The sequence below is a fragment of the Hemibagrus wyckioides genome, linkage group LG09 (genome assembly GCF_019097595.1).
Source record: "Hemibagrus wyckioides isolate EC202008001 linkage group LG09, SWU_Hwy_1.0, whole genome shotgun sequence".
NCBI lineage: Eukaryota > Metazoa > Chordata > Actinopteri > Siluriformes > Bagridae > Hemibagrus > Hemibagrus wyckioides.
In genome coordinates, this window is record NC_080718.1 from 20,943,769 (window position 1) to 20,960,636 (window position 16,868).

At 38.5% G+C, this 16,868-nt stretch overlaps 1 protein-coding gene across 1 annotated transcript; it reads right to left on the minus strand.

The window, feature by feature from the left end:
* Positions 1-4,719: 4,719 nt before the first annotated feature.
* LOC131358939 (ornithine decarboxylase-like) lies at positions 4,720-8,711 on the minus strand. Its single transcript, XM_058398384.1, has 10 exons — positions 8,157-8,711; positions 7,540-7,668; positions 7,261-7,434; positions 6,974-7,146; positions 6,650-6,866; positions 6,467-6,550; positions 6,198-6,360; positions 5,993-6,105; positions 5,653-5,867; positions 4,720-5,542 (listed from the first exon to the last, which is right to left on the minus strand). Exons 1-10 carry the CDS (start codon positions 8,181-8,183, stop codon positions 5,413-5,415), a joined length of 1,425 nt encoding a protein of 474 aa, XP_058254367.1. The 5' UTR covers positions 8,184-8,711; the 3' UTR covers positions 4,720-5,412.
* Between the last annotated feature and the right edge of the window lie 8,157 nt (positions 8,712-16,868).

A 16,868-nucleotide genomic window follows, 5' to 3' on the forward strand; every position in this document is an offset into this window, starting at 1 on the left:
CGCTTTGCATTGCACTTGGTGATGTATGGCTTGGATGCAGCTGCTCGGCCATGGAAACCCATTCCATGAAGCTCTCTGCGCACTGTTCTTGAGCTAATCTGAAGGCCACATGAAGTTTGGAGGTCTGTAGCGATTGACTCTGCAGAAAGTTGGCGACCTCTTCGCACTATGCGCCTCAGCATCCGCTGACCCCGCTCCGTCAGTTTACGTGGCCTACCACTTTGTGGCTGAGTTGCTGTCGTTCCCAAACACTTCCACGTTCTTATAATACAGCTGACAGTTGACTGTGGAATATTTAGGAGCGAGGAAATTTCACGACTGGATATGTTGCACAGGTGGCATCCTATCACAGTTCCACGCTGGAATTCACTGAGCTCCTGAGAGCGACCCATTCTTTCACAAATGTTTGTAAAAACAGTCTGCATGCCTAGGTGCTTGATTTTATACACCTGTGGCCATGGAAGTGATTGGAACACCTGATTCTGATTATTTGGATGGGTGAGCGTATACTTTTGGCAATATAGTGTATGTATATATATATATATATATATATATATAATATATATATTTTTTTTTTTTTATCCTCACAACATGGATTTATGGATTTGAGTCAGTTAAGCTAAACTTAACTTAAACAGTACATATTATTGCATTTGGCTCCAAGCTTATGTGTAATCACTCTCTGATAAGACAGAGAGCTAGAACACGATGTGTTTATCTGTTGTTTGACGTCACTGTTCAGCAGATCTGCAGCTTCCTGTGTTGGCGTGACCATAGATAATGTGACAACTTGCTTTCTATTTTCCCCCCAAAACACAGCAATTTCAATAATGGTACTGAGAGAGTGTGTGTGACAGAGAGAGTGGATTACTCTCTCTGGATATATTGTGAAATTGTTTCCTACACAAAACTCTGTTAAATAATTGTCTTAACAAGTCTACTGTCAACATTAATCTACTGTTGGTGCTCTTTAAAGCTCAAATATAGTTTAAAAATATTTTTTGACCAAGACTGTTTGTCTAATCCTGTCACAAGAGACATACAAAGAGGAACACACAGATATTACTTCACATTCCTTGCAAACGTGTATTGCATAATTTTTGAGATTCTTGTCCTTATTTCAAAACGATATACCTGGCAGAAAATGTTCTTTCCCAGTTCATAACAAACAGATAGTTGCAAGACAAAGTGTTAACCAATTTTAACTATAAACAAAAAAAAAAGGACTATGTGTTTGATTATTTTTCACCCTAGACCATGTTGGACAATTGGTAAGGGCGGCGAATCAATATTCCTGTCATTCAGGCAAATTCAAGACGTAAAGTTTTCACCATGACACACATTTTGTTACCAGCCTTTCCATAAAGAAGACTTCCTGGAATCCACGTCAGAGGAGTTTCTTGGCATAGGGACAAGGGGCGGAGACGGACAACCCAGAGCCCTCCCTATCTGCACACGCTCTCTCTTACACTCACGCACACTCACCGATATTCAACACCACATGATCTGGCATACCTTTGTGGATAGATGTGAGTCATTCTTGTTAATGTGATTGACGTGGCTTTGTTCTTGTACTCCTCCCCATACGCACACAACTGTTAGGACATCAGCATGTACGGATACAGATGTTTCAACACACGCAACTATAGTAACAGCACTGCACAAGACTTAACTGGTTAAAGACAAAGTGTACAGTGAGTTAAAAAGGCCTTTCATCACCAGAAATTACGGAAAAGGCGTTGTACAAACTACGACAAATTGAGACAAGCTGAGTATTAAATTCTGTTGTGATCTACAGTCACCTTTACAAATTTTCACCCATAGAATAATCATAGAGCATTAATCCTGAACAATAATCTTAAATATTTCATGACATTACACCTGAATTAGCATTAGCACCAGAATTTGTAAACACATCAAAAAATATTTAAATGTAAACAGATTCAATGTGTATCAGGGTGGAGTTTTCCTTTAACCTTTATTTTTGTAGACACACATCCTGGCCTTGGACTAATTCTCAGAGTTCTGTTTAGTCTAGGATCCAGAAAGGAACGGAATTTAGGATAATTTAGGATGAGAAACTTAAAGAGAAACAGTGAAATGCTTTGTTGTCATTCGTGTCTGTGTTGTGTGAATACTTCTAGGGTTAGGTGTAGATGAGATGAGCCTTTTTCCTTCATATAATAAAGCTACTTGAAATCGAAACTCTGTTCACTTCCTCCGAATTATAGCCTACCATAAATGTACATAGACATGTGCTTCAATGGGCTTTCGTGCCATAAAGGTAGCACAGACTTGTATATTTGGAATTACCCAGTCATGTTAGGACAAGTGATGTTAGAAGTGTACGTGATGAACCTGGAAACAAAAGCTCCCAGCCCTGTGCCTTTTGTACAGGCGTTAAAGGCGCAGCAGTCAGTTACTTTTTATTGTTTACTTGGACTAATAACCTGGAAAATATGTAGAACATGATAAAAACTTAATTGTTTAAGCAATGGCCTATTGCTTAAACAATTAATGGTCTATCCAGTAGCTGTAAAAAACCCATTTGGAATATATTGAGATACTTTTCTGCTCACCACACTTGTAAAGAGTGGTTATGAGAGTTACTATTTCCTACTCTGGCAATTTTCCTCTTATCAACAACACATTTCCATCCACAGAACTGTCGTTCAACCAACTTTTTTGTTTTTCCCACCATCCTTTTTAAACTGTAGAGAGTTGTGTGTGAAAATCTCAGGAAAAAAACCAGCCCATATGGCACCCACAACTATGCCACAACACTTTTTCTTCATTCTAATGCTTGAGGTAAACGTTAACCGAAGCTCTTGACCTGTATCTGCTTGATGTTTCTCTCTCTCTCTCTCTCTCTCTCTCTCTCTCTCTCTCTCTCACTCTCTCTCTCTCTCTCTTAGCAACACCTGTACACCTTCTCATTTAAGATATTTTTAAATTATTATTATTCAATAAGCTGTTATCCAATAATAAATAATGTTTATTTACCTTTCAAGCTTAATCATACCACCTCCTAGAAAGTATAATTTACATGAACCTGATTTTGGTCTCTGGTCTCGTTCTTTAGTTTAACTACATTTTCTGAACCTATACTTGAATCCACGTGAGTATTAACACATTGCATTAATGTTAATACTTGCTGCCCTTTTGGAATAAAATTCATACTTTGTGTGTTCAATATGCTATTGTGTTCTTGACTTCCTCACATTATTTTTTTAACACAGATAAACCAAAAGCTATCGGTGAAATAAAGGTTGCAGAGATCCCAAGGTTGCAGAGCACAAATGAACAAACAACAAAAATCTAAGTGAACCCTTATTAGTAGCAACCCTGTCTTTTTTTTTTTCCCTTTCTGCAGTTCATTTCATTACATTAGTAGACATAGATATCAGTCTGTCTACATCATTGCATTTGGATTATTTGTTGTAAGAGTTTGGTTGGAAATTTAACTGCTTTCCATGACTTAAAGCTATTAAATTGCTTATGAAATATGCTTGGATCAAAAAAACTGGTTACCATATTTTAGGTGAAGCAACCTCAAATAGCTTCTGTACAACTCATTAGGAAACAAAAGTCATTGGATAACACCACAGCCTTTGATGTTTGTCTGACTACATTAGGAAAGCACTGCATTTTGGGTCACAAACCACAGTCGTGAGCCTGGGATACCTCTGTAGACCTACAAAATTTTTTAGTGTACAACAAAATACTTTTGCATATCTTCTGTGCAATTATTAATTAAATACCAGACAGTTTTTCAGATCTCATTCAGAAGCTTTTTTAATGATTTCTACATATTGGATATTTTCAGGCTGTGTGGAGCTCCTTTACTGCAGACAGACGGTACACTGAGATCACTTTCTCCAGCCACACCAGCTGAATCAGCACATTTCTTTCCTCTATCTCTTTGCCAGAAAAAGACAGAATGTACATGAGAGATCAAAGGGAATAGCTCAGGAAATACGGATGAGGGTGTGGAAAATGCAGGGGGAAAAAGAATATGGTGTTCTACACTGAGTTACCTTTCACACACAGCAGTAAAGGCTGAACCACTGTACTTTTAGATTATATTGCACATCTTATGAATTCTTGCCAAAAAATCTTGACATTGGAGACACAATCCAGCTCATCTGGTACCAGCAACTATACAACAACCAGAGTTAGACATCACATGTTTTCTTCATTTGGCATTCTAATATTTGATGTGAACAGTAGCTAAAGCTCTTGACATGAATCTGCATGATCTCTCTCTCTCTCTCTCTCTCTTTATATGCAACACCTGTATACCTTCTCATTTTAGCTGTTTAATCATACAATCGTCCAGATACAGGTCAAGACCTTCAATTAATATACACATGAAACAACAGAATGAAGAGAAAATGTGATCTCTGTGACATGGTTGTAGTGCCAGAAGGGCTGGTTTGAATATTTCAGAAACTGCTGAGCTTCTTGGATTTTCACACACTATAGTCTCTAGTGTTTAAACAGAATGGTGTGAGTATGCAGGCTGAAACACCTTGTTGATGATAGAGAGCTGATAGGAAGAGTCTATAATAACTCAAATAACTACCCTTTACAACCATGATGAGCAGCAAAGCATCTCAAACCACATTTATCTTTGAAATAAAACAGCAGAAGACCTCATCAGGTTCCATTCCTGTCATCCAAGAACAGGAATGATTCCAGGCACAGGCTCGCTGAAACTGGACAATTAAAGATTGCTGGGTAATTTGCTCTGACCCATTTGTTTAGCCATCACAATTTGGCTCTTGTCAAATAAATAAACCTAAGTAGTATTAAACTGTGATCAAGCTCATGATAAAATTGAAATAAAATGATAAACTATGTGTACATGCGCACTGTGAACAGCAACGATTGACATCTGTTGAATTCTTGCATTGTGAAGTACCTCTGATAAATAACACCCTGTTTCATTTTCTTTAATTTATGTTTTGTTGCTCTGCTGCGAAGTCAGTCAGAATTGGTCTATAATATAGATGACAAGGAAACGCATATTATGAGATACAGCACAATTTACTTATGTCGACCTTATAGCTGTAGACACCATGCAATAAAAACAGACATTTCATCATGTCATCCAAGCTAAGAGCTATAACGAACGGGATAATCTATCAACAAGTTACGATATTATCATCAGTCATCCCAAATCTAGTAGTGATTAAACTCATTTCATCAAGGGATAATTGAGTGGGCTCTCCTGCAGTCCCTGGGTAAGTATATGCATAAAAGTTAGAAATATACAACATGGATTGTAAATACAGAACAATTGACAAGGTTTGCTCTAAAACATTGGGCACCAACACCATTTCCTTATTCATTTTACAAATTAATACAAAGCAGACGTTTTTATACTGCATCTGTGATGACTTAAAGTATTCAAGTAGCGCAGGACTTCGCTGGCAGCTCCAGGGTGCTTTCACGGCCGCAGTGGCCTGGCATGTTCCCAGGGCTTTGTTCCTCCACCAGAGCAGGCATCCCCTTGACATGGATCTGCTGCATGCATTGCCTAATATATGATATTGAAGAATTCCTCTCTTTTTTGGACTGCATAGATGGATTCAGCAGGAATATAAGTTTTGTCAATGGAGGAAAGGAAATCAGAAAACGTGAACTCACCAAGCAGATCTGGACATGACGTAATAGACGTCTGGCTTTTGGAAGCCGTTAAAGGTGGACGAGACAGATACAGTGTAAGCACCCATGTTTTCAAACAGCAGCCAGTCCCCTACCTGCCGGTCAGGCATGGTACACAGCTCCACAATGCGGTCCGTGCTATCGCAGGTAGGACCCCAGATACTGCATGGGTACATGCGCTCATCGGGCTTGGGTTTCTGTAGAGCAAAAACAAAGAGTAATGTTCATTAATCTTTATGTAAATATCACTTTATATTGACAAAGGACTTATTAATAAGGATTATTAGTAGAGATAATAAAACATGCATATTTATCTCAGTACCTTGTCCAAAGTGTGTTCAAATTTGTAACCAAGGAATACTTCTTTAAATGAGCCATAAACTCCATCATTGACATAGTACATTATTGTTCTGTCACTAGTCCTATCATCTTCGTCTGCATTGTGTTAAGAAAAAAAAATATGCCAATGTTGTTTCAGGAACATATAATTACATATGTTGGTCACCACATTACCATCCTGGTCTTACCATCAGAGCCTGATTGCTCCTTCATGTTGACTTTCTTAGCAATGATATTGACAGCTAGCATATATGCAGAAGCCACATAGAATTGGCCAGGCTCAGCAATTATCCTCACACCAGAGTCTGCAGGAAAGTACTTATCCAGTGCGGGGTTGATTACAGCAGTAATCTAAATGAAACAAAAATTAAATTTTAACTTGATGGCAAAAATGTATAATTAAAAAAACATCTTAAGATCACTCCTAAATAGAAACAAAAGTAAGTTCTAAAATAACCTGCTCAAACATCAGCTTGGATTTATCACAGCCAGGGAAGCCACCGCCAATATCCAGCAGGGTCATATTGTAGCCCAGCTCAGCCTGAGGGAGAGTTTTAAATTTCAGTTTCGTAATGCCACCATGCTGAAGGTGCACTTTACACTATGAGACAAGCAGATTTCACAGCATGTGACTACTCACCCCCATGTCAAAGACTAAACGTGCATCTGCAATGGCCTGGGCATACGTCTCTGGGTCAGTGCAGCCGCTGCCTACATGAAAGCTGACTCCAATGATGTCCAGTCCTAGCTCCTTTGCCCGCTCCAAAAGCAGCTTGCTGCTTTTCAATGTGGCTCCAAACTTCTGACTTAGCCTGATCTTTGCTGTAGAGTCATCTGCAGCTATACGCAACACTAATCTGCAAGAATATACAAATCGCCATGAGATGATGGACTATTCTTGGGTTTTTGTCATACTGTAAACACAATGACATAATTTGGACTCCAGATATAGAAAGCTACTCACTTTGCATTGTCATGGCTACGAGCAACCTTCATTAGCTCCACTTCACTATCAAAGGTCATCATTTGTACTCCATGTGCAGACGCATACTCAATATGTGACACCTGCTTACAGGGGTTGGCATAAATGATCCTACTGGGCTCCACTCCCACAGACTGCACAAGCTGGATCTCAGTCTAAAGGAAGGTACAGATAAGTCAGTATTAGTTTCTACTAATGCTACACCTACTGGTACATAATGTATTTCTTTCAAAAGTAAAATATGAAATTTCAGACAAAAACATACAAACCTTGCTTGCGCAGTCAAAGCCTGCTCCCATTGTTGCCAGTGTCTCGATAACAGCCCTACTATCATTGCATTTCACGGCATAGAAAGGTGTGACATGAGGCAAGACACGTGCCCATCTGAGGTGCTTCTTAAGGACATCCCCCAGGTCTGCCACATAGAAAGCATCCTGGTTACCCTACAGGCAAAAAAACAGTGTCATCAGGAACAAAAGATTGACAGTAGCATGCTATACACACTACAACCAAACTAAATAAATATGTATATGATGGAGAAAACTTACTGATGAGGCAGACTCTTTGATCTTCTGCTTAATAACGTCCTTTGCACAGAACCCCTCCTCCAGAAAGGTAATTTCATAGTTGTCAAATGAAGTCATGGTCATAAATTCCAATTCCAGTTGCAGATGAAACTGCAAAAAGTGACTTGTGAGTGTTAACACTATCCATTTTAGTTAGTTAACTAAAAACATAACTGCAAGCTATTTGCAAACTGATTTTCAGAGTTTATGCACCTTTCCCAAATACTGACTCCAGCAGAAAGTTACACAGAACAAAAAAAGCAACTATGCAAAGCATTAAGAAAGTATTCCAGACTTTTGTTGCAAATGATCTGGCTCACTCCACTCATAAGTAGCGACTCTAGTATCAGTGCTAGGTTCCCTAGGTTTATCATAGATTGGATTCAGGTTATCAACATTCTCAATCAAGATTTCCTCTGTTATATCATTATCAAGAGTGTTAAGTAAAATGCAGCGAAAGTCCGGACCAGTTAACTGGGCATAACGTGTATGCTGTTTCAAAGCATCAACAAATCTACTAGGATGAGAACAGGGAGGAAGAGAATCACAAGTAGCTTTGATTTCACTCATGCTTGGAGGAGAAATTTGGAATGACTTACCCATCTGCACAAAGGGAGCTGTGGCATTTATTTCAGTAGAATTAGGCTGAGGTTTCAGAGTGTCTCTAACGACTGCAGATTTCGATTTCTCCTGTCTTTCTTCCTGTCTATCTCTGTCTCCCTTCGGTATAGGTGGAGCGTAAAGCGGCAGTATCTGGGCCGTGGGAGTAGGAAATGTTGCGGCCAGACAAGCCAAAACTACTTTTTTTTCAGGTTTTTCAGGCTTTTTCTTTTTAGTTTTCTCATGTTCCCTATCCCAAATTGGTTTTATTTTTGAGCCATGCTTTTAATGCATCAGTCATATACTTGTAATCCCAATTAGGGTCACCATATCCATTGAAAACAAGAATGGTAGCCGCATTTAAATCATTATCTTCAAAAGACCCTTCTCTAGGATAGGGACGCCACTGTGACCCCTACATTTCCCGCGTTTTGTTATGCTGACATCAGTCTATACCCCTATAATGTCAAAGCAAAAATCAGACTTTGCAAATGTTTTAAAAAGGAAAACTAAAATATCACATTAATCAGACTGTTTGCTATGACACTTGTTCAGGTGCATCCCATTTCTAAAGATGCATATCAGAGCATTATGATATCAAACACACTATGATATCAAAGGAGTTTGAGTTCAGAGATTATGTTGAGGCACAGATCTGCAGAAGGCTACAGAATTTTTTTTTGCTGAACTGAAGATTCCCAAAACAACAACTGACCTCCATAATTCTTAAATGGAAGAAGTTTGGAACAACCAGAACGCTTCCTAGTGCTGGCTGCCAATCCAAACTGAGCAATCAGGAGAGAAAGGCCTTTGTAAGGGAGGTGTCCATTACAAGAACCCATGGTTGAGCTCCAGGGATCATGTGTGGAGATGGGGAAAAACTTGCAAAAGGTCAATCATCATTGAAGCACTCTGGGCACATTAAAATCTGCTTGTCATTTAAAAAAAAGCACCTAAAGTATTCTCAGGCTGTGAAATGAACCTGGAACTGTTTGGCCTCCAAGCATTATGTCTGGAGGAAACCATGCACCACTCATCACCGTACCACAATACCATCCCAACAGTAGAGCATGGTTGTGGTAGCATCACACTGTGGGGTTGTTTCTAAGCAGGGCAACGGTCAGGGTAGCTGAACACAGCACAATACAGAGATGTTAATGAAACCCTGTTCCAAATAGTTCAGGACCTCAGACAGATTAGCAGAATAATGCAATACAATAAATTTCAGTTTGATCAGACTTACCCAATCAATGACAACACTCCACACCTTGCTGATCTGATCTCCTCAGAGCCGTGTGCTTTTACGTTTCATGGAAATTTATACAACTAGTGCTAATATATACCGTAGCTGTTTGTGCAAACCAACTTCTGCCCCACTAAGAGTTTAATATTTATATAGTTAAAAAGATAGGTTGAGCATACTATGTAAATAACTGTTAATTTGCATGAAGATTTAAATGTTTGCCCCAGGGCAAATGCTTATAAAAAATGCCAATTTATATCTTGTTCTATAAGAGATACATGCTTTGAGCAAAAACATAAAGAGCAATTCTTTGTCACTTACCATTCAAGTTATGACAATAGCTCAGTGTTAACAATGTCATATCAGCTGAAACTCGAGTGGCCGATAACAGCCATTTTTAAGTATTTAGAGATACAGTATGCCAAAAAATTCAACTTGACTAGGCTTGCAGTTCCTGAGAAACAGATATCTAAACTTTGCCCCTATTTAGGCCAAAAACTATATAAACCCATCATGAGCTGCTATAGCTGTTTGAGTACATTATTATTGAGACTAATTTGAAAATAATTATTGAGAATATTGAGACTCCATTTTGCGGACTGAAAGAAACAGGATTAACGTCTGTCAGAAGTTCTCAGAACACAACGTCTTCACAGTGAAGCTGAATCATCATTTCAGACATGCCTCAAGGTGCGTGTGTACTTTTCTCAAGCAAATAAACTGAAATAAAGAACTGAGTGAGTTATTAGTGGGTTTGTAGTCAGGATTAATTTGCTAAGAGTACAATGATTATTTATCGTTATCAGATTATTTTGAAATTACAACCGAGAGTGCAGTTACTGAATATTACTGAATATTAGCCTGGCTGTCAATTGGCCATTGGCATGAGCTCTGTAAAATGGGTGTCCCTTCTTCCTTTTCATGTCCATTTGATTAACTTTAATATTTTAGGTCAAAAGTTCTATTCCTGAAATGTTTGTTTGCCATGTTTGCTCATGATGTCACAAACACTACTGTAGCATCCGTTTCAAGTAGGGAGTGGAATTTTATGCAGCAAACATAGACAAATGGAGTGATAGACATATTTAAATTTCCCAGTTATTGAAAATATCCTGGAACACCACTCGATCAATCAAATTAGCAGAATGAAACTATATGTTGTTTAATACAATGATCTCTTTGCTCACACTATAGCTAAGTGGCTAGAAGTGATCATTCAGAAACATGCATGATTCTGATTAATTATGGTTCTATCTTTTAAAGTCTATTGTTGTAGCCGCTAGTAGCTAATATAATATGATTAAATAAATTCTACGGTGTATTAACTTGGCAAGCTGAATGTGGAATTATAATGAAGTGTTTATTGAGCTTTTATGGAAATCTTTATTGTGTTATATATGCGTTTGAATCATTTCTGTTAGCCCTTATTTCTCTTATACTATTATACTGTACAGGACCTATGATTCAAGATTCAAGATTCAAGAAGCTTTATTGTCATTTCAACCACATATAGCTGACGCAGTACATAGTGAAATGAAACAACGTTTCTCCAGGACCTGGTGCTACATAAACATACAACAACAAAGAGTTCAACACAAAAAAAAGCACCACCACAGAGCTAGGACAGAAGTTTGTCTTAGCCACGTAAAGTGCACAGTGTGCAGCTAGGTGCAAACAGAGCATAGACAAGACAGTGCAAAAGACAATAAATACAAGAAAGACAACACAAAAGAACACAGGACACTTAGTGCCGAAAAAGAAAGAAAAGAACATGTGTAATGGAATGTAAGTGAAATAAAATAAGATAAAATGAAATGATGTAAAAAAGTATTGTGCAAAGATATTGTGCAAAAATACAACAGCAGCAGTTGAGGTAGTGCAAATAGAAATAAACATAAATATAACTACAGCAGCAGATGACAGGTAGAGGTAGTGCAATAAGTAATGAACAATGTAAATTATGTGCGTGCGTGTGTGCGCATCCACACAGTCAAGAGAGAGTGTGTGTGTATATGTGTGTGAGAGAGACAGAGGGCGTACTCTGCTAGAACAGATAATATTTTAAAAATGAATATCATCGGTTTATTTTTTTAAGGCTTTTCCAGACAAAAGTGCAGATGTGGGCCAGGCAGACATTGTGTTAATGACATCTGGCAAAACAGCTTACTTAATCACTATTTTATATAAGCAAGTTAGAGAATGCTTAGACTTTAAAATAAGACTAACTTTTTGTCTTAGGAGACTCAACGTTATCAGCACTGTAGTAAAGTTGATTTGTGGTTCCGTAATCACAAAAAAAATAAATAAATAAGTGTAATCATGTAAAACAACAGCCAAATGACGTGATTTCTCTGTTGAACAGAATAGTTAATGTGCAACTTATCATCATCCTGTTCAGAAAAGTGCATTAGTTACACACCATTTACTGCTACACTAGTTTGCTAACTTTATATCCATGTTAGCTGGCTGCTTTCCATTGACCTGAACATCATGTGAAATGGAAAAAGACACTCACTGTCCTGTCCACTTTATTAGTAAACCTGCAGTTATCTTAAATCAGCCAGTCATGAAGCAACAGGTCAAGAGCTTCAGTTACAGTAATATTTATATCAAATATCAGAATGATGAAAAAGTTTGATCTCTGTGACTTGATTGTGGTATGGTTGGTGTGGTGGGTTGATTATTTCCTAAACTGCTGAAGGGAATTTCTTCACACCGTACCTCTCCCAGATGTGGGAAACACAGTGAAGGTGCACTCATTATAGAACAATACAATACAGTGAACAAATAGCTTCAAATTGTCCACAGCCCAAGATTTCTGCCGCTGGCACCATCAAACTAAAATTTTTGGTTTTGGCATGAGTGACCAAAGGTTTGGCTATAGCAGCCCGGCCATAAATTTTGACCCTGTGCCACTCCAGACAAACATTTTTGGTTGAAACAGGAAAGTCGTGGTGCACATTTAATTCTTCTGTGAGTTTGGCATTTGTGGTTTTATATTTTTTGGATACATTCAGCTTAGTACCTGGAAATCCTTTAAAGACAGCTTCCTCTTACATCTACAGTTACTCCTGTTGGAGTGGTTCTTTCTTCATGGTGGTATGCTGACATTACCCTGGATACCGTGGCTCTCGATACACCACAAAGACTTGCTATCCTGTTCATAGATGCACCAGCAAAACACACACCAACCAATTTATGTTGTGTGGATTGCAAAATTTGCTTTGCTACTGCTCTGCTGATTTAACCTTCCCATTCTGCCCTTCTTATGAAATGCGAAATCAGTGAAGATCAGAACCAGGCCACGCATATATAGGCGTTAAACCTCTATCACTCTATTGGCAAGCGTTTCAGTGTTGTTGTCCAACATTATCTCTTTTTCATGCTTCAATGTGGCATGTCGTCAGTGCTGGATTCCTGTCTTCCCTGCATCCTGTACTTTGTTTCATTCCAAGAACCCTAAGAGGAGTGTACAGGTGTACCATAAAGGCAGCACAGATGGTTATTACCCTTTTCTCTCATTACACAGTCATGTTAGGACATGAGAACACATATCTGTGATTAAACTAGTAATACAGCACAAAAACAGCTCTATGGACTGTCCTCTCTGTCAAATGAGCTGTTGGGGTGGAACAGATTTCCACTCCAATCTTCAGAAAAACTAGTTTTTCTTTTACAAGTTTGCAAATCAAATCAGAAAAATAATGTTGAGACGAAAAGTAAAGAACTGAAAGTGTTCACAACTTCACATCTAACATCTTATTGTATTTGTTGTAAGAGAGTGTTGGGAAATTGAACTGCTTTTCATGACAATGCTATCAACAGAAACTTCCCTAAAGCAGATATTTGAAGTTGATGTGTAATCTTAAAAGTTCATGTGCAACTTCTTAGGAAACAAAAGGCATTGGATAACACCACAGCCTCTGATGGTTGTGTGATTGCAGCCGGAAAACACCGGTTCACAAACCACAGCCCTGAGCCTGGGCTATCTCTGAAAACAAATAAAATCTTTAGTGTAAAATCTTTCGCTTTCACTTTTCAGATCTGAAGCGTTTTTTTTTTTACATTTCAGATTTCAGCCTGATGGAAGGATTGATCATTTAGTCTGTGTTTAGAAGATAGACGGGACACTAAGATGACTTTCTCCAGCCACACAGCCTGAGTCAGCACATTTCTCTGATCTCTTTGCCAGACAGTCGAGGAAAAAAAAGACAGACAAGACAGAGACGAAAGAGCCGAACCAGTACAATCAAAGGGGATAAATGAGGGGAGAGAGAGAGAGAGAGAGAGAGAGGGAGAGAGAGAAGAAAACTAAAATCTAGGGTTTCCCTGGCCTGAGGCACCTTTCACACAGCAATATGAACAGCACTGATACAGTATATTTTATCAACAAGTAAATTAATCATCTTTTATTCTGATTTTTCTGTTCTGATTCAGTTTTTTTTCTAACAGAAGCTCTGAAAATAGTTTCAGTTTACAACAATGGGATCATTGTAACACATTAACATGTGATTATCATAGAAACAACTTACAGAGGAACTTGTATGGTGGACATTCTGGCATGATCTAAGACTAATTGCAAGTTAGAAAGTTTTTAGCAAAAGCAAAGTCTTTAGAATAGAATGTTTTGTGGTTACCTAGTAACACTGATATCCAGAAAGAGTAAAAGAGAGACTGGTGAGGGAACGACTGTTTACAGAACGACTGTTTATAGCTGCTATATGTTGTTATTGTCCTTCAACTGCTTGCTGTTTGAGCTCGTCACCACGGATCATCTGGTCCGAATATTTTTGATTTTGGCAAGTTTTATCCTTCCTGATGCAACCTTCCCATTTTATCCACGCATGGGACTGGCACTGAGAGTTAACTCCTCAGTGGCTGGGTTGGTTCCTTGCCCAGGAATCAAACCCTGACCAAAATGGTGATCGCTGTTATACACCGATCAGGCATAACATTATGAGCAGTGAGAGGTGAAGTGAATAACAGTGATTATCTCCTCATCATGGCACCTGTTAGTGGGTGGGATATATTAGGCAGCAAGTGAACATTTTGTCCTTAAAGTTGATGTGTTAGAAGCAGGAAAAATGGGCAAGTGTAAGAATTTGAGTGATTTTGACAAGGGACAAATTGTGATGGCTAGACGACTGGATCAGAGCATCTCCAAAACTGCAGCCCTTGTGGGGTGTTCCCGGTCTGCAGTGGTCAGTATCTATCAAAAGTATCCTTTAAGTCTGCTAACATCTTGGTGCCAGATACCACAGCACACCTTCAGCGATCTAGTGGAGTCCATGCCTTAACAGGTCAGGGCTGTTTTGGCAGCAAAAGGGGGGCCAACACAATATTAGGCAGGTGGTCATAATGCTATAGCTGATTGGTGTATATAAATGTGCTAAATTCTGCTATTGGAAAATAATCACCTTCAGAGTGCACTTACCTGTGTCAGGAGGATAAGAAATTACAGACACTCAATGTTTACTTAGAATAAATCCCAATACCAAACTGTCAGTCTTCGGATGTATAAACTTGTGCTTTGAATTGAATTTGGTGGAGAATATGTGGATACATCAAAATATAAAGTACTTTGTGCATAGAAGAGTGCTCCAAAATCCTTCTGCATGCTTTCTGATTTTGTTCAACGTTATTTAAATAGACTCAGAGCTGTTAGAGGCAGAACAAAACTCAACCTAAAACACAAAAAGAAAACTTAGAACTAAAAAAATAAAAACTATACAGGATTTCTATTTTAATCTTAAAATATGACGTATAATGAAGGGTAGCCTGGCGTTGATTCTAGCTCTCACTAGCTGTTGGACAGAAATGAAACATCAGAGGTGACGGCCCCACTCTTCCCATGTGGTATGCCACCGTTGGCCTTGTGCCCGCGTTCCTGTCACGTGATGATAAAAGGGGCCTGCTGCTGCTCTTTTCCCAGAACGCACCCGCTTCCCATTCCACTTGCCTTTGGAGAATTCAAAGAAACTGAGCACAGCACTGAAATCCCTGAGTGGACCTCACACACTCCCAGACAAGGCAGCGAGTGGGAAGGGTGTGTTTTATGGCTGTATTGAAGTGAGTGTCAGGATGGATTACTCTGTGAAAGCAGAGTCCTTTTGTCTTGTGCCCTGGACCTACAGAAATGCAGGCTGGGCTAATTTAAAAAAAAAAAAAAAAAAAAAAAAAGCAAGCCTAGATGCCTCACTCTTTCCCTATCCAAGCCACTGAACCAAACACCAACCAGACCAGATAATGAAGTTACATACACTGGAAATGACAAAGAATTTGGCGTCTTATACAAATCAGGTAATCAGACCTTTCATGAGCTGAGAGAGGAACCCAAAAAAATGTGCACTAGACTGCTTAGCTAGTTGAACTGGTCTTAGCAAAAAAATAAATAAATAAAAATCTAATTCAACTGTAGATTATATTCTTGAGCCTTAATCTAACTAAAAGATTCAGCAAATTTAAACTGAATTTTAGAAATTAACATTATAAATTATAGCCCTATGTACTTTCACTGCTACCTCTAGTCATTAGAATCTGTTTTTGAATGCTGTCTTACAAAGTGTCTAATGTGTCTGCCTGTGAAACAGTGACCTATTTTCTGCTGTCTCTCCACCATCGTATCCGGCTTGTGATTTATCCCAAAGCATGCCTGGGATGACCATGGTGACCCTACCAAACAAAATTGCTTTTGTCAGTTGATCTGCCCATGCAGAGGGAAGTAGGCTAAACTTTTTTCTTTTTTTTTTGGTGAAAGCATTGAAGAAATCCATGTACAACATTCATATGAATATTTATAATTAATGCATGATTTTAAGATTTTATGAGTTGACATAAATCATGAAGTTTTCAAGTCTGTTTTCACTCTGGCATTATGGGTATGATGCTATTCAACTACTTGCTGAGAGATGAGCAATGAAGCAGCACTCCAGTCTTTAAGTTTGTCCAGCTCTCCCACATCCTCATCTGTACAATCTACTCAAACAGATCCTTCATGTTAATACCACCACCAACACTACCAGGCTTATCGACTCGTAGATCTCTAACCAGCCGAGCCAAGTTTCTGCCATCTTCCTTTGACTACAATGTCTGTTATCTCCATTACTTCCACGTTAGATTTCTCAATCACATGACATGAAGAAAGGAATGATAGAATGAATTTCACTTGAAAATAAGCACTTTTTAATAGAAACTAACAGCAAAAACTGAGCATTATTTCCTATGGTTGATATTGCAATTTTTTTTTCTCTCCTATTAAATGCCTTTGCGATTGTGCGAGTACAAAAAACAATTAGCCCCAGAAACGTTATTGCACGTTAGAAACGTTTCAATATTAATTTTTCAAGGAGGTTTCATTTAACTTTGCAGTTTTCTCTCTCTCTCTCTCTGTCTATCTATCTGAAACACCACACACACAGTGTAAGTGCTGCATCATAGTTTTGACATCAGAAGGCCTATATTTCTCTTG

Coding starts and splice junctions, on each gene's coding strand:
- LOC131358939 (XM_058398384.1), bottom strand. CDS start 8,183: ATGCCACAGCTCCCTTTGTGCAGATGG. Junction 6,361..6,466: donor CCAAGCTGATGTTTGAGCAG/GTTATTTTAGAA, acceptor TGTTTCATTTAG/ATTACTGCTGTAATCAACCC. Junction 6,106..6,197: donor GGAGCAATCAGGCTCTGATG/GTAAGACCAGGA, acceptor AACACAATGCAG/ACGAAGATGATAGGACTAGT.